The 27,005-nt window shown below is 38.1% G+C and overlaps 4 protein-coding genes, 1 long non-coding RNA gene and 4 other non-coding genes across 12 annotated transcripts; 4 read left to right on the top strand and 5 right to left on the bottom strand.

The window, feature by feature from the left end:
• Window positions 1-547: 547 nt before the first annotated feature.
• Window positions 548-4,136, top strand: SLP1 (Calcineurin-like metallo-phosphoesterase superfamily protein). The gene is made up of 10 exons (XM_079049558.1): window positions 548-850; window positions 1,382-1,482; window positions 1,562-1,675; window positions 2,416-2,628; window positions 2,762-2,897; window positions 2,988-3,160; window positions 3,234-3,322; window positions 3,473-3,542; window positions 3,629-3,727; window positions 3,823-4,136. Exons 1-9 carry the CDS (start codon window positions 655-657, stop codon window positions 3,713-3,715), a joined length of 1,179 nt encoding a protein of 392 aa, XP_078905684.1. The 5' UTR covers window positions 548-654; the 3' UTR covers window positions 3,716-3,727; window positions 3,823-4,136.
• Window positions 4,137-5,124: 988 nt separating this feature from the next.
• Window positions 5,125-7,861, top strand: EMB3147 (Acyl-carrier-protein S-malonyltransferase). The gene is made up of 10 exons (XM_079049557.1): window positions 5,125-5,547; window positions 5,893-5,978; window positions 6,131-6,197; window positions 6,402-6,544; window positions 6,639-6,687; window positions 6,790-6,927; window positions 7,036-7,116; window positions 7,193-7,369; window positions 7,431-7,517; window positions 7,581-7,861. Exons 1-10 carry the CDS (start codon window positions 5,224-5,226, stop codon window positions 7,641-7,643), a joined length of 1,215 nt encoding a protein of 404 aa, XP_078905683.1. The 5' UTR covers window positions 5,125-5,223; the 3' UTR covers window positions 7,644-7,861.
• A 463-nt stretch (window positions 7,862-8,324) lies between these two features.
• On the bottom strand, window positions 8,325-8,407 carry LOC145118187 (small nucleolar RNA snoR114). The gene has a single exon (XR_013713161.1). It is a non-coding gene; the product is annotated as a small nucleolar RNA snoR114 (small nucleolar RNA).
• Window positions 8,408-8,413: 6 nt separating this feature from the next.
• On the bottom strand, window positions 8,414-8,484 carry TRNAG-GCC (transfer RNA glycine (anticodon GCC)). Its single transcript has one exon. It is a non-coding gene; the product is annotated as a tRNA-Gly (tRNA).
• A 2,766-nt stretch (window positions 8,485-11,250) lies between these two features.
• On the bottom strand, window positions 11,251-11,332 carry LOC145118188 (small nucleolar RNA snoR114). The gene has a single exon (XR_013713162.1). It is a non-coding gene; the product is annotated as a small nucleolar RNA snoR114 (small nucleolar RNA).
• Window positions 11,333-11,337: 5 nt separating this feature from the next.
• On the bottom strand, window positions 11,338-11,408 carry TRNAG-GCC (transfer RNA glycine (anticodon GCC)). Its single transcript has one exon. It is a non-coding gene; the product is annotated as a tRNA-Gly (tRNA).
• Window positions 11,409-11,520: 112 nt separating this feature from the next.
• On the top strand, window positions 11,521-13,939 carry PBCP (Protein phosphatase 2C family protein). 2 transcript variants are annotated; one of them, XM_079049553.1, is made up of 11 exons: window positions 11,521-11,716; window positions 11,914-11,965; window positions 12,048-12,127; window positions 12,266-12,347; window positions 12,479-12,549; window positions 12,755-12,834; window positions 12,926-13,023; window positions 13,119-13,242; window positions 13,330-13,412; window positions 13,502-13,550; window positions 13,677-13,939. In XM_079049553.1, the coding sequence occupies exons 1-11, from the start codon at window positions 11,583-11,585 to the stop codon at window positions 13,727-13,729; spliced, it is 906 nt and encodes a 301-aa protein (XP_078905679.1). In that variant the 5' UTR covers window positions 11,521-11,582; the 3' UTR covers window positions 13,730-13,939. The 2 variants fall into 2 exon arrangements, with proteins under 2 accessions (XP_078905679.1, XP_078905680.1); XM_079049554.1 differs by lacking the exons at window positions 11,521-11,716; window positions 11,914-11,965; window positions 12,048-12,127 and having other exon boundaries at window positions 12,289-12,347; window positions 12,479-12,536.
• A 290-nt stretch (window positions 13,940-14,229) lies between these two features.
• Window positions 14,230-16,127, bottom strand: LOC145113462 (Mitochondrial substrate carrier family protein). Of its 2 annotated transcripts, XR_013710782.1 has the most exons (3): window positions 15,215-16,127; window positions 14,486-14,921; window positions 14,230-14,384 (listed from the first exon to the last, which is right to left on the bottom strand). XR_013710782.1 is itself a non-coding variant. In XM_079049552.1 (2 exons), the coding sequence occupies exons 1-2, from the start codon at window positions 15,992-15,994 to the stop codon at window positions 14,706-14,708; spliced, it is 996 nt and encodes a 331-aa protein (XP_078905678.1). In that variant the 5' UTR covers window positions 15,995-16,127; the 3' UTR covers window positions 14,393-14,705. The 2 variants fall into 2 exon arrangements, 1 of the variants encoding a protein (XP_078905678.1); XM_079049552.1 differs by lacking the exon at window positions 14,230-14,384 and having other exon boundaries at window positions 14,393-14,921.
• A 252-nt stretch (window positions 16,128-16,379) lies between these two features.
• On the top strand, window positions 16,380-17,366 carry LOC145117028 (uncharacterized). Of its 2 annotated transcripts, XR_013712434.1 has the most exons (3): window positions 16,380-16,610; window positions 16,715-16,812; window positions 16,914-17,366. It is a non-coding gene; the product is annotated as an uncharacterized LOC145117028 (long non-coding RNA). The 2 variants fall into 2 exon arrangements; XR_013712433.1 differs by lacking the exon at window positions 16,380-16,610 and having other exon boundaries at window positions 16,622-16,812.
• The last annotated feature ends 9,639 nt before the right edge of the window (window positions 17,367-27,005 follow it).

The following is a 27,005-nucleotide window of genomic DNA, read 5'->3' as shown; positions in this document are numbered from 1 at the left end:
TTTGAAAAATAATTTAAAAAGTAGTCTGAAATGTGAACTATAGTTTGGAATAACACATTTAAAAATAATTATTTTTATCATTTTCTCTTAGAGTAAATTACACAAATGGTTATTATGGTTTTGGGTAATTTGCGTGCTTGGTTCCTGACTTATTATTATTATTTTTTTAACTTGGAAGGTTTCTGCTATTTGTTTTTGTTACGTGTTTGGTCCCTATTGTTTATTTTTGTTACGTGCTTGGTCCTTGTCTTATCTAAAAAAACTATTATTTAAATAAGGAAAAATGATGGGGTAGGTAAGGTAATGCGAGAGGGTGGGGTTGGGGGTGTGTTTATTTAAATAAATTAAAAAAGTGAAGGGCAAAATAGTCTTTTTAGGTAAGACATGGACCAAGCACGTAACAAAAACAAACGGTAGGACCTTCCAAGTTAAAAAAATAAGTTAGGGACCAAGCTCGCAAATTACCCCAAACCATAGGGACCAGTCGTGTAATTTACTCTTTCTCTTACTTAAATAGTCGAAGGACCAAAATTGCACATTAGTGAAAGGTTTAGAAACGAAGAAAAAATCGGAGAGAAAAAAGCGAAGATAAAAAAATCGTGGTTGTAGTGGACGCCATCAGCCATTGTTATTCAAGCTTCGACCAACGCAGAAATGGCGATGGCTTCCTTGTCCCTCAATTCCTTACCTATGCAACCACCTTCTCAGCACTGTCGCAAACTCATTGATGCTCCATCATCAACTTCTCTTAACTACGGAACCGGCGGCGGCGGCGGCTCCTTAAAACCCATAGTCATATCCGGTGACCCTCCGACGTTCGTATCCGCTCCCGGTCGCCGCATCGTTGCCGGTTAGCTCTTATTGTTTCTCCTTCCCTGTAGAGAATCTTAGATATTTAAACTTAGTAATTCCTAAATTCAAATTGGATGTAGAATTTGATTTAAAAGTGTTCCTATTTGAATACTCTCTAATCAAAATGCACTTATCGATTAACCTTTATCAAATTTCAAGTTTCCTCATTTGAAAACTTAATTGCGATTCATCTCGAATGGAGATTATACTGTTCTTTTCGGTTGCGATTCAATTTACTTGTTGACGAATTAATAATTTAATACTATCTTCTTAAAACTTAAAGAGCTCTAGTGGATTTACATGTTGTTATTTGCAACATTGAGATTCGAAATTTATACATTGAATTCTAATTTGAATTATTGAAATCAATTGATTTGGTTGAGTACTATAATCATGTTAATAAATTACTGGTAGTAATCTTATATACATGTTATTAGCATATTGAATAGAAGAAACATCTCTATCTTTAGAACAAGGGAGCATTTGAATTTGATATATTGAGATGTTGATATGAAATCAATTCTTTCAGTTGGGGATTTGCATGGGGATCTTTCCAAAGCAAGAAGTGCACTTGAGTTAGCTGGAGTCTTGAGCGCAGATGGTAGAGATACTTGGACTGGCCAAGAAACAGTAAGCCTTTATCAACACTTTGATCATCTATGAAGTTGTATAAGTGATATGATTGTTTACATTTATACCCTTTGACCAGGTCTTGGTTCAGCTTGGAGATATACTTGACAGAGGTGAAGATGAAATCGCTATATTATCTTTATTAAGGTCACTGCAAATACAGGCTAAAGAACATGGTGGTGCCGTTTTTCAGGTTGGTTTAGAAACTATGTTTTTTAGTTATGTTATGTGAATATAGATGAATCTTAATAGCATCATTAGTTGACTTTGTACTTGTTAGGAAAATGGTCTCAAAGATCCCCAACAACCCGACCAGTGAAAAGTAATAGAGAAAAATTAACACAAGAATAATCATGTAGATTACTCCAAACCAGAGAAAAACCACGGGTATATTATGTATGGCAAATTATTACAATCACGTAGACAAATCTCTCAAGCCAGTCTCCCCAGTTACACCCACAATATCCAAAGATTTAACTCACTTTTATACACAAAAAAAAAAACAAAAGGAGAAAAGAAAAGAACCAAATACTTAAAGTGTATTCGCCTTAGACTCCGTTTATAGGCATGCAACCATTTTTCTTATGTATGCCCATGTGGGTGCTATGCACTCATACAATCAAATTTAAGAAAAAAAATCAAAAGATCAGTTGGATTGGATTCGAATCAAATGTTCGAGAGACTAGGGCTCTCCCAGAGCTCACGCTTTCAAAAATTCAGTTGCAATTTTCGATAACTGCTAACTAACACTCAACCAGCTACTGCTACTTAAGGTCTTGATTCTCTTACTAAACAAGTAAAAGACTTGATTACCCTTATTCAGTAGTAGTCTATGAGAAAGTCAAAGTCAACTCCTTTGGTCTAGCAATGGGACAAAATCCTTCTTTCATATTAGCCAAAAATCTCAATTGTACCATTGTTTAATGGTCTTAGGTGAATGGAAATCATGAAACTATGAACATTGAAGGGGATTTTAGATATGTTGATTCGGGGGCATTTGATGAGTGTTCAGACTTTCTAGAATACTTGGATGATTGTGAACATAATTGGGAAGATGCTTTCTCAAGCTGGGGTCAAGTGTCAGAAAGTTGGAAAGAAGAACGTAAATTGGCACAGAGTTCATGGGGACCATGGAACCTAGTAAAGGTAATTTTTGGTTATCATTATATTAATCTTAACTTTTGTAGTAATTATTATTATTATTATTATTATTATTATTATTATTATTATTTGTAATGATGATGATGATGATGATGGTGTATTGGTAATATTAGGACAGCGACAAAAGGGAGTAATTGCAAGATCGGTCCTTTTAAGACCCGGAGGTCCATTAGCATCTGAATTAGCCAGACATCCTGTTGTTCTTAAAGTTGATGATTGGGTGTTCTGTCATGGTGGCCTTCTTCCCCACCATGGTAAAAAAAAATTATTTTCATTAGATAATAACTATTTTATAATTATAATTTACACCACAAAAGCTCAATTTTCTCTTGGTGGTGTTTCAGTTACTTATGGCATAGAGAAGATAAACAATGAGGTATCTAAATGGATGAATAATGTTGGTGAAAATGACGAGTCACAAATACCATTTATAGCTACAAGAGGATACGATAGTGTTGTGTGGAATCGTTTATACTCTAGAGATACCACTGATTTAGAAGATTATCACATTGAACAGGTGACTAAAGTTTATTTCATGATATCAAGATGTTTATATCTGGGACTTGATGAAAACATGTTTTTTGTTACAGATTCAGTCTATACTTGACACTACACTTCAAGTGGTTGGAGCAAAAGCTATGGTGGTGGGTCATACTCCACAAACTACAGGTGTCAATTGGTAAGCAATCATCATGTTCATGTTCAAATGCTCAGATGGCACTAAAATCACCAACAAAATGTCTTCATGATAATTGTAGTATATATTTTATCATATGATAAAGTGACTTATGAATGTAATAACTTAAAGGGTATTTTGTATTGTTTGTAGTAAGTATAATTGTAGCATTTGGCGCATTGATGTGGGGATGTCTAGTGGAGTTCTTGATTCAAGACCTGAGGTAAAACGTACACCTTTTCTTTATACTTTTTTTTAATTATAAATATGTTTTGTAATGTTGTAAAATGTTTGACTTTCATTGACCAGGTTTTAGAAATAAGAGGCGATAAAACAAGGGTAATAAGGAGCGAATCAGAGACATTCAGTGAACTTCAGGCAGTTGATTATATGTAGATAAACCACAAGGTTCTATTACAAGCTTCTATTTTAACATAGTCCTAAACTCCAATAGTGGACTTAATTTATTAAGCTATATATGTGTTTTTGTTGACTTAATACAGAAATAACGACTTATTGGGCTGAAGATGAAGCCATGATATGATTTGTCCTGTGAAGAGCTGCATGGAGACGAACGGGTGGATGAATGTTTATTGGGTTTAAATTCATGGCACATAAGTAGTTTTATTGTAAAATAGAATGAAAAACTTGTTACTCTAGAAAAATTTCATGTCTATACTGGGGGGATATGTATATAAACAAAAGGGTACTTATGGAATAAAACTTGTTTGGTTGATGTATATTTACATGCCGACAAACAAGATGTAATCATATTACTTATCAATATTTGAAAGAGCCAAACAATTTGTTGCTTTTAGAGGTTACTTACTTGATTAATAATGTTAATAGGGTGCTTTTTATTTTTCTACAAACTTGGACATGTACATCTTGACGAATTATCTCTAAGGCCACCCTTTAGGATTGGCTTTAAGGGCTTTTTAATAACTAAGGTGCTTGTGTTTGACTTCTTATAAATAGTTATGATAAATGATTATAATACAAGGTCTATCATTATGTAGGTATGCCACTTCTTATAAGTATTGTATCCTAAAATAGACTTTGAACCAAGCCCATTATTAAGACCATGTTACAGCAATAAATTTGTTAGAGCACATTTCTCCTTTGGATACGGTTTTTTGCATATTTTTTAGAAAACAACTAAAGAAGTGGGGGTAAAATAGAACTCAATTGTAATTCAAGGGGTTGTATGTGTAAAGTTGAAATGATGACTTGACTAATTTTCTTTTTTATTTATTGAAACAATGATTTAACAAGTTAAATGATAGATTGGTCAGTTTATGTATTAAGACCATTCATTTTACAAAATTGCCCATAACTTTGTTTTTCCAATTTCACATTTTATTTTGGGTTTGAAATAAAAGGGGAAGAATTTAGCATTTATGTTTAAATCTATTAAAGAGTACATCCAAATTTGAGTTATCATTGATGCTACGTTTAAATTTGTGTTTAATTTAAGTTATTAACCATGTTGTGTTTACATGTAATTATATTTGTATCATTATTGATATCAAATAATTGTATATTTATTTCTTGTCCAATATCATTTTAGACAGATGGATAAAATAGCCATGTCCTTATATTAAAAGATTTCGTTTTATTTAACAATGAAACAAACTTTATATATAGATACTTATTTATCCATTAAACATATCATCCATGCAAAACTTAATAAGAAAAAAGAACCCTAAACTTGAACTCAATTTGATAGCTTGAGAAATCCCAAGGGGGTAAAGTGTCAAATTATGAACTCATATACAAAACATCAATCCAAACGTTGGCAGTTGGCATGCTCCATAGGACTTCAAGTTACCCTTGTAATCTCCGCTGCAATTTCAAAACCCTCATATATAAATTCAAAATCATTACCACTGATCACTGAATGCATGCTTGTTTCCCACCAATCTCTCATTTGGTTCAACTCCCCTCGATTTCTCAGACATTTCAATCTTAACTCAACAATGGCTTCATCTTCCCTTGTCCTTCCTTCGGTTTCGCTGAAGCATAAAGTGTCAATTGATGCTCTTGATTCGTATCCGTTGAGGAGCTCGTCTTCTCTTTGTTTTGGGGGCTCTAAGCATGGGTTTCGTCGTCTTAATTTGGATAAATCTAGGGTTTCTATGAGCGTATCTGTTGGATCTACCACTGCAGTTGATGATGCACTGTTCGCCGATTACAAGCCTACCACCGCCTTCCTCTTCCCTGGTCAGGTCAGATTCGAGAATTTAAAGTAGTTGATTTAGTTTCAATGTTTGAATTGGACTGTGATTGATAACAATTATGAAAACGATCTATGGAAATACTATTCTGATTCATTGTTAATGCTGTTAGCGATCAAATTGAACTTGCAAAGATGAAAATGCTATCATTGTTTTGATTCATGTTGAGCTACCGTGATTTATACACAACTGTTATGATTTTGAAGTAGCTAGAGATTTCACTAGCAATTAAGTATGCAACTTTGATTTAGGAATTAGGATAAACCATTTTGGTAGCAATCAAATTGAACTTGCAAAGATGAGAATGTTTTCATTTCATATCTCATTTTGTTTCAGGGCGCACAAGCTGTTGGAATGGGACAAGAGGCTCAAAAGGTGCCAGCTGCTGCAGAGTTGTACAACAAGGCAAATGAAATTCTAGGGTTAGCTCGATAATTCCTTTTCTCAAAACATGAGATTGCATCACATCACTTAAATTCATTTCTCATTTCTCATTTCTCATCCATTGTTCAAAATTTGAGCAAAAATAACTCATGTCATTGACTCAATCACCAATATGAATCTTTGCATGAAGGTTTGACATTTTGGACGTTTGCATCAACGGCCCAAAAGAAAAGTTGGATTCCACCGTATTAAGTCAGGCAAGTTTTCTAGGGCTATTTTTGATGATGAGCGTGAGAAGGGCATTCACGTCTTTTTGGGTGGGACAAAAAGCTGCAGTTTTTGTCCCATTGACATCAGTCTCAGTCCAATGCACACTAGATGCAATACAACTTGTTTTGTCTTGTTGACCTTAAGATATAAATTTTGCTTATTGGAATATCTTTTTCTTAAAAAAATTGCAGCCAGCTATTTATGTTACTAGTTTAGCTGCAATTGAGATACTACGTGCACGTGATGGAGGTCAACAAATAATTGACTCAGTGGATGTTACATGTGGGCTAAGTTTGGGGGAATACACTGCTCTTGCATTTGCTGGAGCATTTAGGTGAGCCATGCAATTTGATAGGATTCCAAATTCCATTATTACCCTTTTTTTCTTTAAAAAAAACCATTCTTTATGCATTTTACTATATTATTAGCTTTGAAGATGGTCTCAAGCTGGTCAAACTAAGAGGTCAAGCAATGCAGGTAAGCAAGTTCACAATACTACTGTTACTGTGTTCTTTGATAGTTTTATTAAATTTTTATGCTAAAAGAAATAAAATTTCTAAAAGATACAAATACGTTCAGGAAGCTGCGGATGCTTCTAGAGGTGCTATGGCCAGTATCATTGGACTAGATTCAGATAAGGTGCAACAACTTTGTGATGCAGCTAATGAAGAAGTTGAGGAAGCTGAGAAAGTTCAAATTGCAAATTATTTATGCACTGTAATGCTTATTACTATTTACTATTTTGCCCCTGTATATTATATAAAGTTTACATTTGGAAAATGAGAAATGATTCGGGGGGAAATGAATTGATGATTACCTTTTCAGGGAAACTATGCAGTTTCTGGAGGCGTGAAGGGAATTGAAGCGGTGGAAGCAAAAGCAAAATCATTCAAGGCTCGAATGACGGTATGTGTGATTGAATGGAATTGTTCATTCCATTGATATGAAATGTAACAACTCATTCCATTCCATTCCACCCTAGGTACGGCTTGCTGTTGCGGGGGCATTCCACACCAGTTTCATGAGTCCGGCATTGTCGAAACTGGAATCGGCATTGGCAGCAACCCAAATCAGAACTCCAAGAATTCCAGTCATATCCAATGTTGATGCACAACCACATTCCGACCCTGATACCATTAAGAAAATCTTGGCTCGCCAGGTAACCTTTCTATTTTGCAATAAATTTAAATAATAAAAAAATTAAAATTATTATATGATAGGTTACATCGCCTGTTCAATGGGAGACGACAGTGAAGACTCTCCTATCAAGGGGATTGGGAAAGAGTTATGAACTTGGACCTGGAAAGGTAAAAACCCTAAATCAGGTTACATGTCATCTTGGTGGTGGACCTAATTGAATTTTAAATCAGGTTATTGCTGGGATTGTGAAGAGAATGGATAAAACATCGCCCATTGAGAACATTATGGCGTGATGGAATATGAGCTTGATTTGTTGCTTTATAATAATCTTTGGGGTAAAGGGCATAACGGGGATTTTGAGATTTTATAGAGAAGATTAATGTGATGTAGTTGAGTTTTTGTGTATGGTTATAAGATTCGTTAGTAATTGTACCTGAATCATGATTATATGCTCTCTGAGTGATATATTTATAATGAGTATAACACAGCAACATGTGATCTCTTTATCCAATAGTTTGTAAGCGTTTTTCATAATTAACTTCTCAAGACGCAAGCCACTTGTTTGATAATTTGCGTTTTAAAAACAAAGTGAAGAATTGGTATTCAAGTAATGATACTTGTAATTATGTTGTTAACAAAATATTTGTTAAAATATTCCTAAGTATCATTAAAATACGTTACTTAGAATTAAACTTGGTCTGATTATAAACTTATAAGATAGGTATATAAAATGTTGACTTTAAATATATGTTTATTTTATTTTTAATTATTAACTTATTACATAAATCGTTAATCGTTGATGTTGAAATTTGAAAATATTACTTAGTGCAGTTTACTATTCTTGGAGGACATAAACAGATTTTTAGAGAAATAATTATGGATTAAAAAAAAAAAAAACCATCTTAATGGTAAATAAGTGAAATAATAGTTCTAAGAAAGGACTAATTCAGATGTAAAAGAAATCTTAAAAGAATATGCTCAGAAGCGCTTTGATTCGAAATATCGAACTGCTGTAATGGACCCAACATCACATTGAGCGCAATATTCATCATGGCATAATAATTGCACCAGCCGGGAATCGAACCCGGGTCTGTACCGTGGCAGGGTACTATTCTACCACTAGACCACTGGTGCTAGATGTTCTACACGTATTTCTATAAATATATATACACATCAGCTATTTTCCCAATAATTACTCCAAAATCATGTAAAAGTTGAACATGGAGTTTAGCAAAAATCACGGCCTCACTGACATAATCCCATGGAAATAGAGTGCAACTGTGAAAAGAATTGCAATATTTCGCAAATTATTCCCAATTTGATATTTCCTAGTCCATTATCAAAAGAGAAAAACAAATTATATACAATAAATAAAACTTTAAACAAATAATAAATTAAATACGAAAAATACTAAACCGCAATCCTTCAGATTTAATTAGGTGGGGTTTTATATGCCATGAATTTCAAGGAATGTTCGATTTTGTCCATTGCAAGAAAGATATCAAATAAATGAACGAAACATTGGTCACTTTTTGACGATAAAAAGGTTTCTAAATATCTTGATGAATCGTTTATTGTTCATTGTCCTCAACTGATAATTCAATCTTATGTCAGGATCACACGGATTTTAATCTATAATAATCCAAAAGAGACATTATCATTTTTAGACACAAAAAGATCAAAACGAAAAACTTGATGAACGTGAAGATTGTGTAGATTCTTAGGTGCCCCGAAAGATGAAGTAGTAGGACGGTAGGAGTCCCAAAAGATGGAGCAATATGATTATATATACTTATACTATTCGAAGACATGATACAGATGATGAAAAATAACAGATGAGAATAATTTTCTAGACGCTGAAGGACAATTTGAGTTTTCCAACACAACAGATCAAACAATACCGTTGTCCGTGAAAATACAACATGGTTGTTCGTGGTAATATATTGTTCGTAGCAGTTTTCTATATATGTTGTACAAATATGATTAAGATTTATTCCTACAAAAATCCTAATATTTTGACATTTTTTTGCATCACACATTTTTTTATTTATAATGTAAACCAAAAGTATTAAATTTTTGTTTTTGCGATTTATTCATTGTTAAGAATGTAAACAAACTTTAATGTATTGTTCGGTAATATGTTTGTTTATCTAATAAACAAACTTGAACAATGACCTTAATTATTTATTTCGTGAACGTTCGTTTTTTCATATATATATATATATATATATATATATATATATATATATATATATATATATATATATATATATATATATATATATAATTTATGTTAATTTATGTTTTGTTAACGTTTCTTATTTATATTTGTTTAACATGTTAATGAAAAAAGACAAACAAACATTAACAAAGCAATTTTTTAAACAAACAAACACAAACAAGTAACTGTGTTTGTTTATGTGTTCGTCTGATTCGTTTACATCCCTATCCGTTTCACATGGTTCCGTCCGGTAAACAATATTTTCAAAAAAAAAACAATCAAAAAATAAACAAAGTCTTTGAATTCAACAAAAAAACTAATACAAAAGGATTAAATGATTTTTTTTTTATAATTCAGCATAACAATTTAGAGGTTAAAACTAAACAACATGTTGAAAAATCAAATCTTGTCATAGAACATGTTAATGTGACCCCCTTAGGGGATGATGATACACCTTATTGATTTTATAACTCTACAGCAATCATATTGAGGGGAACCGGGGGTGTAGAAGCTAGTTTTCGTAAGGCAAGAATGCTTAGAAAAAAAGTTGTTAGTAGTTGTATCTACCTTGTAGTTCCTTCTTATTATCCAAAAACAATTGGAGTTAATGCACTTTTGGCCTATTTTGTTGATCGATAAATTGCATTCTTTTATGCACTTTCTTGCTAACAAGCATAACAGTCCCTAGCGGCCTATACGCCATAAATATGAAGAAATGCAACAAGACTTGTATCGAAATGAGATTACCTCTCTTTCAATCATCGGAAGTGATTTTATATCCTTTTCTAATGCAATATTTTCAATCGGATCTGATTCGATCCACTTTGTCTCAATGATCAATGATTGAGGAAGGTTTCCCCTTTGATGCATCCTGATTCCCTATCTTGAAATGAAGGTGTCATCGGTTGACATTTACCATTGAAAAAAGAATCCTTCCATGAATGAGAAGGTTAAGTTACATTATAGACTTTGATGACTTTCTCAAGGAATTCTCGAAAGTTCATTAATCTATGGTTAGATGCCCCACTCGAACTCTATCACATACCCTAATGCTAAATCGAGTCTACCTTCTTAGAAAAAAAAGACGGATGCTTGGGAAGCTATGAAGAAAAGAAGTTGGGGTCCTTCAAGCAACTGATTTCTTGTTTGCTTCCATGACTTATGCAATGAACATTTCTTCAACCCGCTGCTTAGAGGATTATATATCGACCATCATAAACTAACCCAAACGTAGCAATGAATGTAAAAGACTTTGCTACAACCTAAGAGAGTTTTATGTTATAAAATGTCAAAAAATTTGAGCCTTTTTACAAACTTCTTAAAGAGGGAAAACAACAAGATGACTTCAAGGAGAACGTTGAGACGCCATCGGTTTCGTGAGGCCACTAGATCTTATTGTAGAGGAGATTTTGTAACTCCTATCAATGTGGAGTGAGACATATTTCTTGTTACTATCATAATGTTTGGATGAATACTGCCGGGGAGTGCAAAATAGAGGGGCTGAAGATGGAAGAGACCAGCCAAAACATAATATACACGTACCACAATACATTAACCAAAAACTACGTCCATCAAAAGCTATCCTACTTCAAAACAATCAGATTATCTTCAAAAAGCTCGACTTTTAAGACTTAATAAACCAAACATGTTTATGTAACAAAAAAAAAAAAAAAAAGGTTACGCTCAGAAGCACTTTAATTCGAAATATCGAACTGTTGTGATGACCCAACATCACATTCAGCGCATCTTTCATCATTGCATAGAAGTGCACCAGCCGGGAATCGAACCCGGGTCTGTACCGTGGCAGGGTACTATTCTACCACTAGACCACTGGTGCTTTGGTGACTGTCAAACCCAAATAATATATATTATCGTTCATTTATAAATAAAGGATGACGTGGCAAAATGTCTATCAAACCTCTGCATTCAAACACACCCATCCTTGCTGTGTAGTGATTGTGTGTAAAATACGAACCGCTGAGTAGCGGTGGTCGGAGTCTGACGACTGGAAATGGCAGTCACTGTTTCTTATTCTCGTCATCATCAATTTTTATCTTCTAATAATGGAATTGCAATACAACTTCCCAGCAAGAAACTGATGAGCTTCATTCGTTGTTCCTCTCCACAATCCACTCCTATTGTAAGGTACTTCTAATTCCGCAATCCCCAATTCAATTGTAAATTTTCAATTCCATTCCTTCTGAGTCGCCATTTTCTGATTAAAATTCATTCACTGTGTTTCTGCTCCATGAAACGAATTCCGTTATTGCTTGCTAGTGTTGATAGATAAGATGTTAATTTACAAGGAACTCCTGAGTCATGATTGTTTGTTGTTTTTGTAGGCCTGAGTTGTCTATTCGTGTTGGAACTCAACTCATTCCACACCCCAAAAAGGTATACATGTTCCTCTTAGTGTGGGTATGAAATCAATTTTGTTCCCCATTGGATCATTCTTTCTATGTTAATCTGTTTGAAGGTTGCAAAAGGTGGGGAAGATGCTTTCTTTGTGAGTAGTTACAATGGTGGAGTTATTGCTGTTGCAGATGGTGTTTCTGGGTATTATATTGCTTTCTTTCCTTTGCCATTCATGTTAAGCAATTTTGGAGCTCACAACTTTAAATTTGTGAACAGTAAACATTGAGCTAAACTGCATATAACCTTTTGATTTTCAATTCGTGATCCTTTTTGTGGTAGGTGGGCTGAAAAGGATGTGGATCCAGCACAATTCTCAAGAGAACTTATGAGAAAAGCTTCATCTTTAGTTGAGGATGAGGAGGTATCTTCATCATTTTATTATATAATATTATTAGAGGAACAATAGCCATGTTTTTTTTTTTTTTTTTTTTTTTTTGTGATTTCTTATATCTAATCCCTATAGAAATGATGTTTATATTAATGTTGTTATAGGTTAACTATGATCCACGGATTCTTGTTAGGAAAGCACATGCTGCCACCTCTTCCACAGGTTCAGCTACTGTGTATGTTTTGGCATGTATTCCAATTCATCACCAATCACTTACACGTTTAGGCTTTTTGTTGATGAGGGCATTTACGTCTTTTTCAAAGACGAGTTATTCCCACCTTTTTGGGTGGGACAAAGTTGCAGTTTTTGTCCCATTGACATCGGTCTCCTGTATAATAGACATGTTCCCAATATTTACATTAATGCTTTTGGGTTTGTAGAATTGTTTCAATGCTAGACAAAAATGGAATTTTGAAGATTGCCAATGTTGGGGATTGTGGGCTCCGTGTTATTCGCAAAGGTAACACAAGATTCTATGAAGCTCTTATCTCTTACAAATATCTTTAATCAGTGATATGTTTTTTTTTTGGTATAAATCTTGAACCTTTTAGGCCAAATAATCTTTTCCACGTTTCCACAAGAGCATTATTTTGATTGCCCATATCAGTTGAGCTCAGAGGCAGTCACCCAGACATATCTAGATGCCACGGTATACAAAATTATCAAAACCTTTTTTTGTATAAAAACAAATTTTCAAACTTTTTTACCTTGTAAAAAAAAATAAAAATACATGTGTGTGTGCAGGTTACAAGTGTGGATTCAATGAAGGGGGACATTATTGTGATGGGTTCAGATGGTCTTTTTGATAATGTATTTGATCATGAAATTGTATCTACAATTGCCAAACATCAAGATGTTGTGGAGGCTGGTAACTATTTCTTGAAAATCCTTTTTATCACATTTTCTAGAATAAGCAACTGATGTTAATGGAATATATTTTTGGTTTGAATGGTAGCAAAAGTATTGGCTGATCTTGCTTACAAGCATTCAGTGGACTTCTACTTTGAATCCCCGTATTCACTTGAAGCTAGAACCAGAGTAAATTTTTAACAAATCTGTCCTCATTTATTTTTCCTTTTTGGAAAAAAAAAAACAAAAGGTGTAAATTGTACGTATTTGTTATGCAGGGGTTTGATGTACCATGGTGGAAAAAACTTGTGGGACAAAAGCTAACAGGCATGACTAATGGCATTTTAGTAATTAGTAGTAGTTGTATATAGTTTCATGGATATTGTCTTGAACTTTCTAGAAGCTGCAAGTGGAAGAACAATATAAGGACTGATGGTTATGGTTACTGTGCAGGTGGAAAGATGGATGATATAACTGTAATAGTCGGTGAAGTGGTAAGCAATTGACTGAATCGATCATTGCATCAATGGGTATTGTTCATATGTCAAGAGTAATATAGATTTGGTCAATGTATAAACATCCAACAAATGTGTACTTTTAAACTTTAGGTAAGGTTTTGAAAAGAATTGATACAAATTGTTGTATTATTGATTGCTTGTTGAAGTTAAAGTTTGAAAATAGAACAATTGAACAAATGGAAACCCCTTCCACCACCATATTCAGAACTTTGTTGTTTGACATTGATATAATTTCTAAAATTGATAAATTGTTTGTGTATCACAAAGAAACAAGGTTCAAGACCAACTTTTATCATGTCTTTTAATTCATTTATCATTAAATAAGTTAATTTTGTTAGTCAGATATATTAAATTAACTAAAATATAAACGAATTTAAACAGTCAAAAATAACGAAGAGTGTTCAAATAATTACAACATTCGAAATCATTTATTCTGACAATTTATATTATCATTTCAAAGTTTAGTTTTTTAAAGATAACTAACACATTAATAAATCAAACTACACATTTAAAACATCTACTACTAATCAAGCACTAAAACTTTATTCAACAACTAACATTTCACTTGCATCCGCAAAAATCCAATAATATAGCAGTGGTAATGGACAGTAAGAAAAATTTCCTGCAAAACTTACAGATAAATCTGCATGATAAAAAAAAAAATATAACTCAATAGATCTGGATAAATAATTTTGAAGCCAATAAACAACAATACAGCTCAGGCCATAAACAATAATGGCATACCCTTCTTCTGTTTTGCCTCAATCACACCAATTTGAGTCTGATTTGAAGCTCATCAGAACAAATATAACAATTGGAAGCATTAGCACTCACTCGGGGTAGGAGAAGTTGATCTTTCTTTTCTTTTCTTTTCTATGTGAGAGGAGAGGAGTGTATGTGTCTTGAATCTTGATGTAACAACAAGAGAAAAAGTGAATGTTGACTTTTTTTTTTACCTATACTCTTAGGTCATTCTGCTACTTCTATCATCGGTATTTATGTCTTGAAAAAATGATTTTCCAGCTTCATATGTTGACCAGCAAATGGCTGCAGCTGGAGCGTGAAAGAGCATCCTTGGCATCCATCCCCTGAAAAGCCCTCTGTATCCATCTTTTCTCAATATTGTTCTTAATACATCCCTAATTGAACCATTTGCATATCTATCACATCCACACACACCCTGTCATTCATTCCAAATTCCAAATCAGATATATTTCATCATATATGCATAGTCTTAGTCAAGTATATAACTTTAGACATCACTAAACAAGATGGGATAAAGATACTTTTGAAGTTCAGATATGACAAAAAGAAACAAGATAAATAGATTTTTCAACATCTTCTTTATGTACAAACAAACCTAATTACCAAATATTTGAACTTTATAAGCATAATAAAACAGATTAATTCTTCTTTCTGCAACAACTTATTAAGCAATTAACAGGAAATTAAGAAGATTTGTGGAAGAAATACCTGACACTGCAACTGAGTCTTGACAACATCAAGTGGAGTAGTGACAGCAGCAGCCAATGCTCCTGCAGCTGCACCAGCAGTAGCGTGAACCACCAACCGTTCATCACTGGCACTATTCGGTGAGACACCCAACAAACCCCTCTTCGCCGCCTCATAGGTCGCAAAATGGACAGCCGTGAATGGCGCATTCATCAAAATCGTTGTTCTATACGAAGCATAAAAAGCCCCAAATCCTTCTTCTTTCAACACTGTTCTTATACAATCGAACACACCTTTATACGGACTCTCACTTCCTAACTGCAGCCTCTGCTTCACCATATCCATTGGAGTAAACACTGCATCACTTGCCACAGTCGCGAAAACCCCCGCCGCCGCATGAGCTGCCGGATTATTTGGGTGCTGCCTTGAAAACGTCTCTTTACACATCTCGTATACGGAAAAATAAACAGCGTGTGCCGGACCTGCACCGAGTCCCATCGCTCCGATTCCACGGTACAGACCGGCGGGACCATCGGACTTGAGTATCGACTGAAGAGCTTGTCGGAGTCCAGCAGATTTAATGGGGCATGATCCTAATACTTGCATACGGGTTTTAATTGTGTCAATTGGGAACATGGCCATGTGTTCGACCATGCCGGCGATGGAACCAGCGATCATAAACTGCCAAAAGTGCAGGCCGTCGTGCTGCGGCGAGACGGTTATCTCCGGGTGGTAATCTGGTGGTTGTGGGATCGGTATAAGGTCGGATTTCTTGAATTTTGCTGCTTCTGTCGTCGCCATTGGAAAAGAATAATAAAGAAAATTGAAATTATTACACAAATGAACACGAAAACTGTGAACAAGAAAAGCTGAAAAATTAGGGTTTTGACATGGTTTCTTTGCGATTCATGATATGTCCGCAACTCGAAGGGACACAAGAGAATTACACAAATGATCCCTATATAATCTTACTATTCAGTTTCCGTCCTTCTACCTTTTGAGTTTACAATATGAGTAATTGATTTCTAAACCAAATTTAGTTACATATAATTTACAACCTTCGTGGCAAAATAATAATGATAAATAAATAAATCATCTTTTTTAAAGTTAAATGATTTTGACAAACTTTTCTAATTCTTTATACATATTAATTCCCTGTTCCCTTATGAACAGTTTCATCCTCCTATCCGTTATTTATTTTTTATTTTTTTTGTTTGATGATGGAAAAACTTTTTTTTTATAACATCTTTCTTTTATGTCCTTGGGTTTAGAGTTTATGTTGTACTGGGGCTTGGTTGTGGCAATCCTCTTTCTACGTGTTTCACAATGCATCATCGTCTCCTGCCTCCTGACTCATCCTCAATCTTCGTCGTCGTTCTTCATTTCTTTCGCTTCGTCTCTTTTCGTCTTCCTCCAGGTAATCCCTTTTATTTATTTATTTATTTATTTTCTGTTTGCTTCTACGTCATTGTTGTACTTCCTCTATATTGGATTTTTATTTGCATTATGCCTACACGAAAGCTCCCTTACTCTGCTTCATCATCTTCTACATCTGCTGATGGTTTACTTCGAAGGTCTCGCCGTCGGCGGCTTGTTGATGCTTCCGCTAACCAGCTCAGGTTTGCATATTGTCTTCAAATTCTTTTCATCTGCTTTTATTGTTCGTATTCGTGGTGAATTTTTTGACTTTTTTATGTTTTGTTTGTCTTTATTTGCGCAGGGAATGTGATCCATAGGTCCACGACACCTCACTTGCCTCCATCATAACCCATAAACAAGGATCGATTATACCCCAACCACTGGATGTTAAGATTTGAAAGAGAGTTTTACTACGCACCCCAACAGCTCGATGAAATGCTTGAACCAACCCTGTTCCTTGAAAGACAATAATAGAGCAACATGGGAGAAATTAGAGCCAGTCAACATTGTGTACTGGGATCTTAAAGGTCAAAGAAAGTAGTGTTATCACACATTAATGGTGATGTTCCTTCTTCACAGAATGAGCCCCTTTGAAATGGTTGTTTATGATACTGACAAATCATATTTTTCTCACATTTGTTACTAGAGTCGATGTAAATTTAATTTGTATGTTGTTTCAAGTCAAGCATGACACCTTCATTCTAGTTTATTTGTTACTCCCTTGATAATATAAAAATTGATGGTTTTTGTTAAACCGAGGTCTCTTAAACTTTATGTTGTATGATACATGAAACCATAATTTACTAACTTTATCTCTTTTATTCTTTTATGTATTAGACTGCAAATGTAGATGGTCAAACAAATCTTAAAATCAGGAAAAGTTTAAGGAAGACATTGGACTATTTGACACTTGTGAAAGCCTCAGTAGGTTTAAATACTTTTTGTTTTAGAGACCAAATGTTTATGTATTTTGATTAAGTATATTCTCAAAGTCACAAAGATTTCTATGTGATCTTTGAATGACAGAAATCAACATAAATTTTCAATGAACTCATTCATTCAATCATATTTGATTTCAACTTTTGAAGTAACAATGTATTCTTATATATATATATATATATATATATATATATATATATATATATATATATATATATATATGCTAACATCCCAAAATTCAAGACAAAAATTTTTCATTTTTCAACATAATAATTATAAAACCATTTGTCTGAAAACAACCATAGCATCAAATCATATCAAAACCAGAGTATCAGTGGTCAAATCATATCATGATAAAACAATGTCAGAGTACAAATCCCAGAAATCTCCGATGCGGAAAATCGTGTGTGTGATGCGTTGCTACCGTGCCGGCTCCTTTCCCTTCGAAGAGGAAGTACCTGAAACCAAAATGGAAAACTGTAAGCACAAAGCTTAGTGAATTCCCCCATCATACCACATACCATAACACATAATGCCTATCCCTCGGTATCTTTCAACCGGTATCCGACTGGCATAACTGGAAGCTGGACTCCCATTCGGTATCTTTCAACCGGTAACTGGGAGCTGGCATCCCCTTCGGTATCTTTCAACCAGTAACCGGGAGCTGGCCTCCCCTTCGGTATCTTTCAACCGGTAACCGGGGACTATTTCACCCCTACCACTACCACATAATATGTAACGCCCCGATTCTCGAATATCAATTTATGGTGATAAATTCTCATGAATTCAAGGTCTACTCGACGAGTTGGTTGCCTGACTCGTCGAGTAGCAGCGGGTTAGGCCGCGCACTTAAGTTACCTACTCGCCGAGTCCAAGAAGGGACTCAACGAGTAGGAGTTGGAGGATGAAACCCTAAATTCCGGGGTTTTGCACCCTATTTAAAGGATCATTTGCCCCTTAGCCTCCCTTTGCATCCTCTAGAGAGTTTAGTAAAACCCTAATACGCGTGTGTGTGTACTCCATTTGTGTGTTTCAAGCCTTGGAAGAAGATTCTTAGAGAAAGGAACTTGAAGATCAAGTAGCTAGCAGCAAGGAGCTTGTGTGGACCTAAAATCTACCTCAGTTAGCACCATTTGAAGGTATCAAGTCGTTACCTTGACCTTATTTCCTTCAAGATCTCTTTTGGGTTGAAGATTAGGGCTTTTCATCATGTTATGAAGCTATTCTTGGGTATGAGCTAAGATCTGAAGTTGCAACTTCAGATCTAAACTCTCCTTGGTCTTTAGGTCCATAAAGCTTGCAGCTTTAGCAAGTATGAACCCTTCCTTTTGAGTTAAACTCCATTTCAAGTTTAGACTTGGCATTATGAGTCATTAGAGCCTTGCATGCACGTAAAGTTTGCAACTTTACGTGATAAACATGCATTGGGAAGCTGGATCTACAATTTTGAGCCTTAGCATGACTTAAAGTCGTCTGTATGAGTAAATGACTGAAGAGACTCGGCGAGTTGTATGAACGACTCGGCGAGTCCAATGAAGATTATCGCAGACTCGGCGAGTTGTATGAACGACTCGGCGAGTCCGATGAAGGTTGTCGTGGGCTCGGTGAGTCAGTCTAGTGACTCGGCGAGGGTTTTCCCAACCTCTGGACACGTATGAACGCGGCGAGTTGTAAAGGGAAAACTTGGCGAGTTGGCCAGGGAGTTACGGCCACTGACACTAGGAACTCGACGAGTCACACGAGTGACTCGTCAGGTTAGCGAGTTATGCAAGGAACTCGGCAAGTAGCTAAGAGTACTCGACAAGTTAAAGTCAACATGGACTGTGGACCTTGACAGTTGACTTTGACTTTGACCAAGGGTTGACCAGTTGACTTCTGAGGGTATTTGGTAAATTGGATATTTATAGCAAAGGACATTGGTGAATATAGGTGTTGGAGTTGGAGCTACATTTGCAGGAGTTTGGCACTACCTTCCGAGCTACTTGCGAGGTGAGTTATCCTCACTATACTAAGGGGTCTAAGGCACCAAGGCCGGCCCATTGGATATGTTATCCTAGCAGTGTTAGAATGTTGAGTATGAGTAGTGCTGCATGTTAGTGGCTATGCCAGTTAGGTAGATCTGTAGGACTACCTGTGTTGTTATATGATTATCTGTATGCTCAGTGGTTATGTTATATGTTGATATGTTATGTGGGGTGGGTTGAGGTGATACTGCTCCGTGCGGTAACCAACAAACCCGGGAGCATTCCAGATATGGGCTAAGGGAGACTCGTACTGTGGGCTCGATGGCAAGCCAGATGTTAGTTGTGGGCCCGTAAGGCAATCCAGACTCACACTGTGGGCCCAGGGGTGATCCAGTCTGTAAAGTTCTGGACCCAGTACATGTTGTTGTTATTTATGTATATGTGTTATGTGCAGTGTATCGGTATTTTTGGGGGAACTCACTAAGCTTTCGGGCTTACAGTTTCAATTTATTGTTTCAGGTACAACGGATGACTGCGGGAAGGCGAAGGCGTGACCGTACACTTCCTCATATTTTGATTTTGATTTATAGGATACTCTGATATGAAACTATTTTGAAAACAGATTTGAAATAGCTAACGGCTTTGAATGATTTAAAAAGTTTTAAATTGGCTTGAATTTTATGGATGTTACAAGTTGGTATCAGAGGCTTGGTTTGAGTGAATTGGAGGAACATTCGTGTGAATCCAGTCTCAAACTAAGGAAAATGTTTTGAAAATAATTTTCGAATGGTTTTCAAATAATAAAGGAGGATGCAAGTGTACGATCAGCCGGAGCCAGTAAGTAGACCCCAAAATACCATGCAAGTTATTTGATATTATGTGATGTGTTAGAACAACATGTTAGTAATAATATAGGGATCCTCAGAAATCGTATGATAGAATTTCCTGATCTATGATGCCTTATCTTATGTAGAGTACCTCATTGATTGTTTGTGACTCTTTCGCGTGTGAACTAACTATTGGGTGAATACTCTAAGTCACATGCTACATGGGTTAAGTGGTATTAGGGTAAGGGATTTGGTCCTGCTGCGCAGCTCTTGTCTGAGTCCAACCGTTGTGGGATTAAATCTTTTAGTCTAAGATTGTTTAAGCCGTGTGGTATGTGATTGTATTCATGCAATAGTTAACTGGCACCAATGGAGGGTCGTGTGGCAGTTGGTGGATGAGTGGGTAGTGAGAGGCCGGGAGGCCAGTTATGAGATATCTATCATTCCTCTAGGAGTGAGGACTTAGCGCTCTCTATGTATATGTATATTGTAGGGAGTTGTGGTGATACTTGAGACAAATATGGGTAGGTGTGGAAGGTAGTATGGGCCCGTACTACTGAAAGCACAGGACCCATACGCGTGTCAAGGAAGTCACAACCCCTAGGGTTGGGTTGGGAGTTGGTCCCCTGTCATTATATGGATTATCAGAGATCTTTCTGGTGTCTTACCAGAATGGTGGTTACGAGGCGTCTTGAGATCGAATCTAGGTTAGGATCGGGAGCTGGCAGCCAGGATAGGCCAGCATTGTCAGAGGACCGTGTCAGTGAGATCATCCGGGAGGAGGTGATCGAGTTCATCTGGGGACAGTTGTCGGAGATGTTTGGGTCTATCAAGACCGCCAGGGATGAGTATTTCAACGAGCGCTACGCAGCCATTGCTGAGACGGCTGTCGCAGCAGCTTTAGCAGTTGTAACGACAGCAGGGGGAAGAGCCGGTCGAGCTTTTCAGTACCAGGACTTGTTATAAGGTCCTATTCTGTTGAGCAGAGGGCTGCAGTTATTTGTGATCATAGAGATGTTTTGTACTCGTTAAATTCCGCTGGTTGAGCGGGAGAGGCTAGCACAGGAGTTTCTAGATTTGAGGCTTCGGGGGTTTGCTCGAGGCTGGAATGTGAGTCGCGGGGACTCCAGAAGGAGTGATGATTATGTTCAAACTGGAGTTTTGCAGCTGGAAGTAGAATGGTTAATTGATGGATTGAAATGTCGTTTAATAGGGCAAGGATTGTGCCCTTTCAGTTTTCGAGCTCGAAGTAGTGAGTAGACTTGGGACCTTAGGATCAGGTTGTAATCCAGCTCGGGGTCAGTTGGTCGTCGGGATTGGCGATAGTAGTTCGACGCTGGTGAGCGCGGGTGGGTCGATGTGGCATAAGTATTTTGTGAGGTTTGGTTTGTCTTGGATCTCTTGTATCGGGCGGTAAGGACTGATTGTACGATATATTGCACTTTTGGGATTGGAGACTATGTCTTGGGAGTCGTTTGTAGCCCGGTTTGGGCAGTGGTTGCTTCAGCTACTGTAGTTCAGCTGTGGACGATTGAGTTGGTGAGTGAGTCAGGGTTTGAGACCCTGAGTAATAAGATTCTAGAGCCCGAGAGCGGGAGTTTGGTTTGGAGCACATTGGGAAGAGTGAACCAGATCAGGTGCATATATTGGAGGGTCCCAGGAAGAGACCCAAGATTCGGACCAACTTTTAAGAGGCCAGCAGGGCCGAATTCAGTGCCGCACCTGCGGGAAACTACACGATGGAGTTTTTCGCTCCAAGGGTTGTGATTATGTCATCGTTGGGCCGTATTTTCGGGGAGTGTTCTGCGTCTTTTCCATGTCGTGAATCATTAGAGGGTTAGTGAAGGGGCATTTCTCTTATAGCAGCTCCAAGTGTTCAGTTACATGTTGGGTAGTAGTTGAGATCGGTTCAGGGGTATTATGGGGAAGGTCTGTGCCCATGGTTCAGCAGAATGGTTCTCCACCATCATTGGGGTTTGGGGTTTCAGTCATTGTGCACATAGCGGCTTGTGGGTCGCTAAGGGAAGTGGTCTAATGCTGTGGTTTTGGTCTAAGCATTTGTCATTTGGATTTCAAGATTTGAGTGTAGTATCGCTTCAAGCGTCTAGGATTATCAGTGTGCTGGGATTCGACAAGTGTTCATCTGGTCTTCAGTGGGAATCCTCCAATTTTCATGTATTATGAAGGCTTAGTCGAATCTAAGTGGGGGAGAGTTACCCCGGGATGCGGAAGTGGGAGGGGTTTTGAAACGAGGATAAGTTTCACAACCCGACAGGGAGAATGGAGGCCATAGTGGCTGCTTGGTTTGAGGGTTGTGTTGATTGGGGGTTCGGTAAAACTCCCCAGCATAAGAACACGTCTTCTGGATGCTTGATAGCGGAAGTTGGGGAACCAGGTTGGAGTTCTAGTCAGAAATCGAGTTCAGTTCGAGTATTCGGTCGAGGGTGTGCTCGACTCTGAGGGTTTTTGGATTGATAGATTGAGCGTTTTGCTAGCTGCCAGGGCTCTGCAGTGCATTCAACACGGGTGCGTGGGATATTCAGCGTATGTGGCAGACCACGGATTCTGAGAGGGTGGACGATCGACATGAGGCCTAGGGTTAGGCCGGAGTTTGAGTCCAAAAAATGGATTAGGAGTTCGGAACCCCAAGTGGGTGAGAACAGTTTGCATGGGAAGGATCACTAGGAGGGGTAGTCCAGGGAGATACTCAACAGTTTAGAACGGTCCAAACATGCTGAAGGTTCTGAGAGTGGTGCAGATAGACCGAAGGCCTGGTGAGGCGGTCCAGTCATGCTGAAGACTCTATAGGTGTTGTTAGATCTATGTGCGGGTTGAGGATGCTGCTATGCTATAGCAACCAGTAGGTCTGTTCCCCAATTATTGAACATGTTGATGGAGTAGGTTGAAGACTCCGATGTATTTTGGTTGACCTGGAGTTGATATTAGAGATCGGATGGAGTGCAGAGGATCTTGGGGGCCTCATCAGTTCAGAGTGTCTCAAGGATTAATCTTCATGGATCGGGTAATACTCCAGTTGGAGACTGAGAGTGGATCTGAATGAGTATTCGTTAGATTGGGAAGGTTTGGGATTAGAACGTTCCGTCATTCAGGTTCTGGGAACCGGGTTAGATCTTTTCTTGATCATTTATGGCATTGGGAAGAAGGGTATTATATGGGAGGTCTGCGGACAGGGTCCCACAGGATGGTTATTCAGCATTGTCAGGATTCAGTAGTGTTAGTAACCGTTGTTGGTTTTGGTATCTCGTTGTTGAGACATTAGTTGGAGCAATAATCTTTGAACTTCAAGTTGAGTATGGATCATTCAAGCATCAGGGACTGTCGGTTAAGTTATGCTTGGGTATCACACCAGTGGGTGGTGGTTAGTGTTCTAAGTGGGGGAGAATTAGGAATTTTCAGGACGAGCGTCAGCCATTGGAGGTTTTGTCTATTGATGTTCAGATTATGGTTTCCAGATTGGTCGGACAGGCGTTAATCGGGGAACCTCTCAGGGAGCAGGAATTCTCTGAAGGAATTCAAGGGGCGACAGTTGAGAAGCTAGGAACGTGTCACCAATTCCCTTATGCAGTGTATATATGTTTCCTAAGTCTTTGGGGTGTGTTTCCCCTCGATGATGGAATAGAATTTTGGAATCGTATTGAATTCGGATTTTGGTAACATTCGGGATAGTTGTGGAAGCCTTCTCAGACTAGTTTTGTATTAGTAGAATCGGATCAGTCTCGATCCAGTATGGGCTTTGTGGCGAGTGAATATGGAGTTAGGGATTCCCAAATATTTGCATGGTAGTGATTCTACATGTTTATCGGTGGGTATTTAAGGCGGCAATAGAGTTGGCTCGGATTACGTGTGATCAGGTCTAGGTTATAGTCTGCAAGTTGAATCTAGAGTTCGGCTATCGTTCTATTTTGGGGTCGTGTGCGACCCAGGGTTTGTATGATTTTGCACGGATAAGAAACTTGTTCTATAGGGAATCGTGCATAGTGGGAATTTCAGCATCGTGGCACTGCTTGGTGTTGTGAAGGACGTTGGTTAGGCCTTTTATTTTGGACAAGGTTGATAGTTTATCAGGAGCATTCCAGTCATGAGCTGTGGGCCAGGTAGGGCATACCAGACTCATGCTGTGGGCTCAGAGGCAATCCAGACCTATGCTGAGGGCCTTGTAGGGGTATTCCAGTCATAGGCTGAGGGCCTAGTGATCTTAGTAGTTAATTTATTCTGTCTAAGCGCTTTCGGAATGGACGCATGGTTGAGTTTCGGGCGAGCCGTAATCGGCCGCGGGGAATCAGAAGATTTGGTGAGAAATACAAGGGCAGGTCCTTGAACATCAAGTTATGAGTTTAGACCCGAGTTTCATATATAGTAGTATTCTGATCTAGGGTATTCCATCCCGAGGATGACCGGACCCTATGATTGATTGGATCTAACGTGTTTGGTATTCCAACCCGAGGGTTGATTGGGCCAAACATGTGTAGGATACAGGGGTATTCCATCCTAAGGATGACTGGACCCGTTGTGGGCTTGCCTGGTATCCCAGCCCGAGGCTGATTGGGCCAAGCATGAGTGTTCGTATTTATTAAGTAGACTGGTTATGTATGATGTTTTGAGAGCTGAAGGATGCATTATCCTGTCAGCTCAGAGGGTTCGCTTTAGGAAGAGGGAAGTTGGGTTTCAGATACATTGGATCATCAGGATGTTGTCAAGTTGGAAAAGTGGCACGCAGGTTAGACCTTTTAAAAGGCTCGGTTGGTATTCACGTCACCTTTCACGTTTCGCAATTACGAAAGTGCATCATGGATCAGAAGGTAGTGGTATTGTTGGATGACATTCCGGTCGATGAGCGCTTGAATTATGTAGATATGTATGTGACCTTTTTGGAGAGGAAGGTGAAGGCTCTACGGAACAAGGGGTACCATTGGTAAATGTACAATGGGAGCACCAAATGGGGTCCGAATGGACGTGGGAACCGAAAGCAGAGATGCGAGAGCACTATCCGAGGATGTTTACCGCAGCAGACTTCGAGGACGAAGTCTAGTTCAAGTGGGGGAGAATTGTAACGCCCCGATTCTCGAATATCAATTTATGGTGATAAATTCTCATGAATTCAAGGTCTACTCGACGAGTTGGTTGCCTGACTCGTCGAGTAGCAGCGGGTTAGGCCGCGCACTTAAGTGACCTACTCGCCGAGTCCAAGAAGGGACTCGACGAGTAGGAGTTGGAGGATGAAACCCTAAATTTCGGGGTTTTGCACCCTATTTAAAGGATCATTTGCCCCTTAGCCTCCCTTTGCATCCTCTAGAGAGTTTAGTAAAACCCTAATACGCGCGTGTGTGTGTACTCCATTTGTGTGTTTCAAGCCTTGGAAGAAGATTCTTAGAGAAAGGAACTTGAAGATCAAGTAGCTAGCAGCAAGGAGCTTGTGTGGACCTGAAATCTACCTCAGTTAGCACCATTTGAAGGTATCAAGTCGTTACCTTGACCTCATTTCCTTCAAGATCTCTTTTGGGTTGAAGATTAGGGCTTTTCATCATGTTATGAAGCTATTCTTGGGTATTAGCTAAGATCTGAAGTTGCAACTTCAGATCTGAACTCTCCTTGGTCTTTAGGTCCATAATGCTTGCAGCTTTAGCAAGTATGAACCCTTCCTTTTGAGTTAAACTCCAATTCAAGTTTAGATTTGGCATTATGAGTCATTAGAGCCTTGCATGCACGTAAAGTTTGCAACTTTACGTGATAAACATGCATTGGGAAGCTGGATCTACAATTTGGAGCCTTAGCATGGCTTAAAATCGTCTGTATGAGTCACTGATGAGACTCGGCGAGTTGTATGAACGACTCGGCGAGTCCGATGAAGGTTGTCGTGGGGTCGGCGAGCCAGTCTAGTGACTCGGCGAGTCGGCGAGGGTTTTCCCAACCTTTGGACACGTATGAACGCGGCGAGTTGTAAAGGGAAAACTCGGCGAGTTGGCCAAGGAGTTACGGCCACTGACACTAGGAACTCGACGAGTCACACGAGTGACTCGTCAGGTTAGCGAGTTATGCAAGGAACTCGGCAAGTAGCTAAGAGTACTCGACAAGTTAAAGTCAACATGGACTGTGGACCTTGACAGTTGACTTTGACTTTAACCAAGGGTTGACCAGTTGACTTCTGAGGGTATTTGGTAAATTGGATATTTATAGCAAAGGACATTGGTGAATATAGGTGTTGGAGTTGGAGCTACATTTGCAGGAGTTTGGCACTACCTTCCGAGCTACTTGCGAGGTGAGTTATCCTCACTATACTAAAGGGTCTAAGGCACCAAGGCCGGCCCATTGGATATGTTATCCTAGCAGTGTTAGAATGTTGAGTATGAGTAGTGCTGCATGTTAGTGGCTATGCCAGTTAGGTAGATCTGTAGGACTACCTGTGTTGTTATATGATTATCTGTATGCTCAGTGGTTATGTTATCTGTTGATATGTTATGTGGGGTGGGTTGAGGTGATACTGCTCCGTGCGGTAACCAACAAACCTGGGAGCATTCCAGATACGGGCTAAGGGAGACTCGTACTGTGGGCTCGATGGCAAGCCAGATGTTAGCTGTGGGCCCGGAAGGCAATCCAGACTCACACTGTGGGCCCAGGGGTGATCCAGTCTGTAAAGTTGTGGAC

The sequence above is a fragment of the Lactuca virosa genome, chromosome 5 (genome assembly GCF_052849685.1).
Source record: "Lactuca virosa cultivar CGN04683 chromosome 5, Lactuca_virosa_CGN04683_v6, whole genome shotgun sequence".
In the NCBI taxonomy this organism is placed as follows: Eukaryota; Viridiplantae; Streptophyta; class Magnoliopsida; order Asterales; family Asteraceae; genus Lactuca; species Lactuca virosa.
Note: the sequence above shows the minus strand (reverse complement) of the source record. Positions and strands in the feature narration are given on the sequence as shown.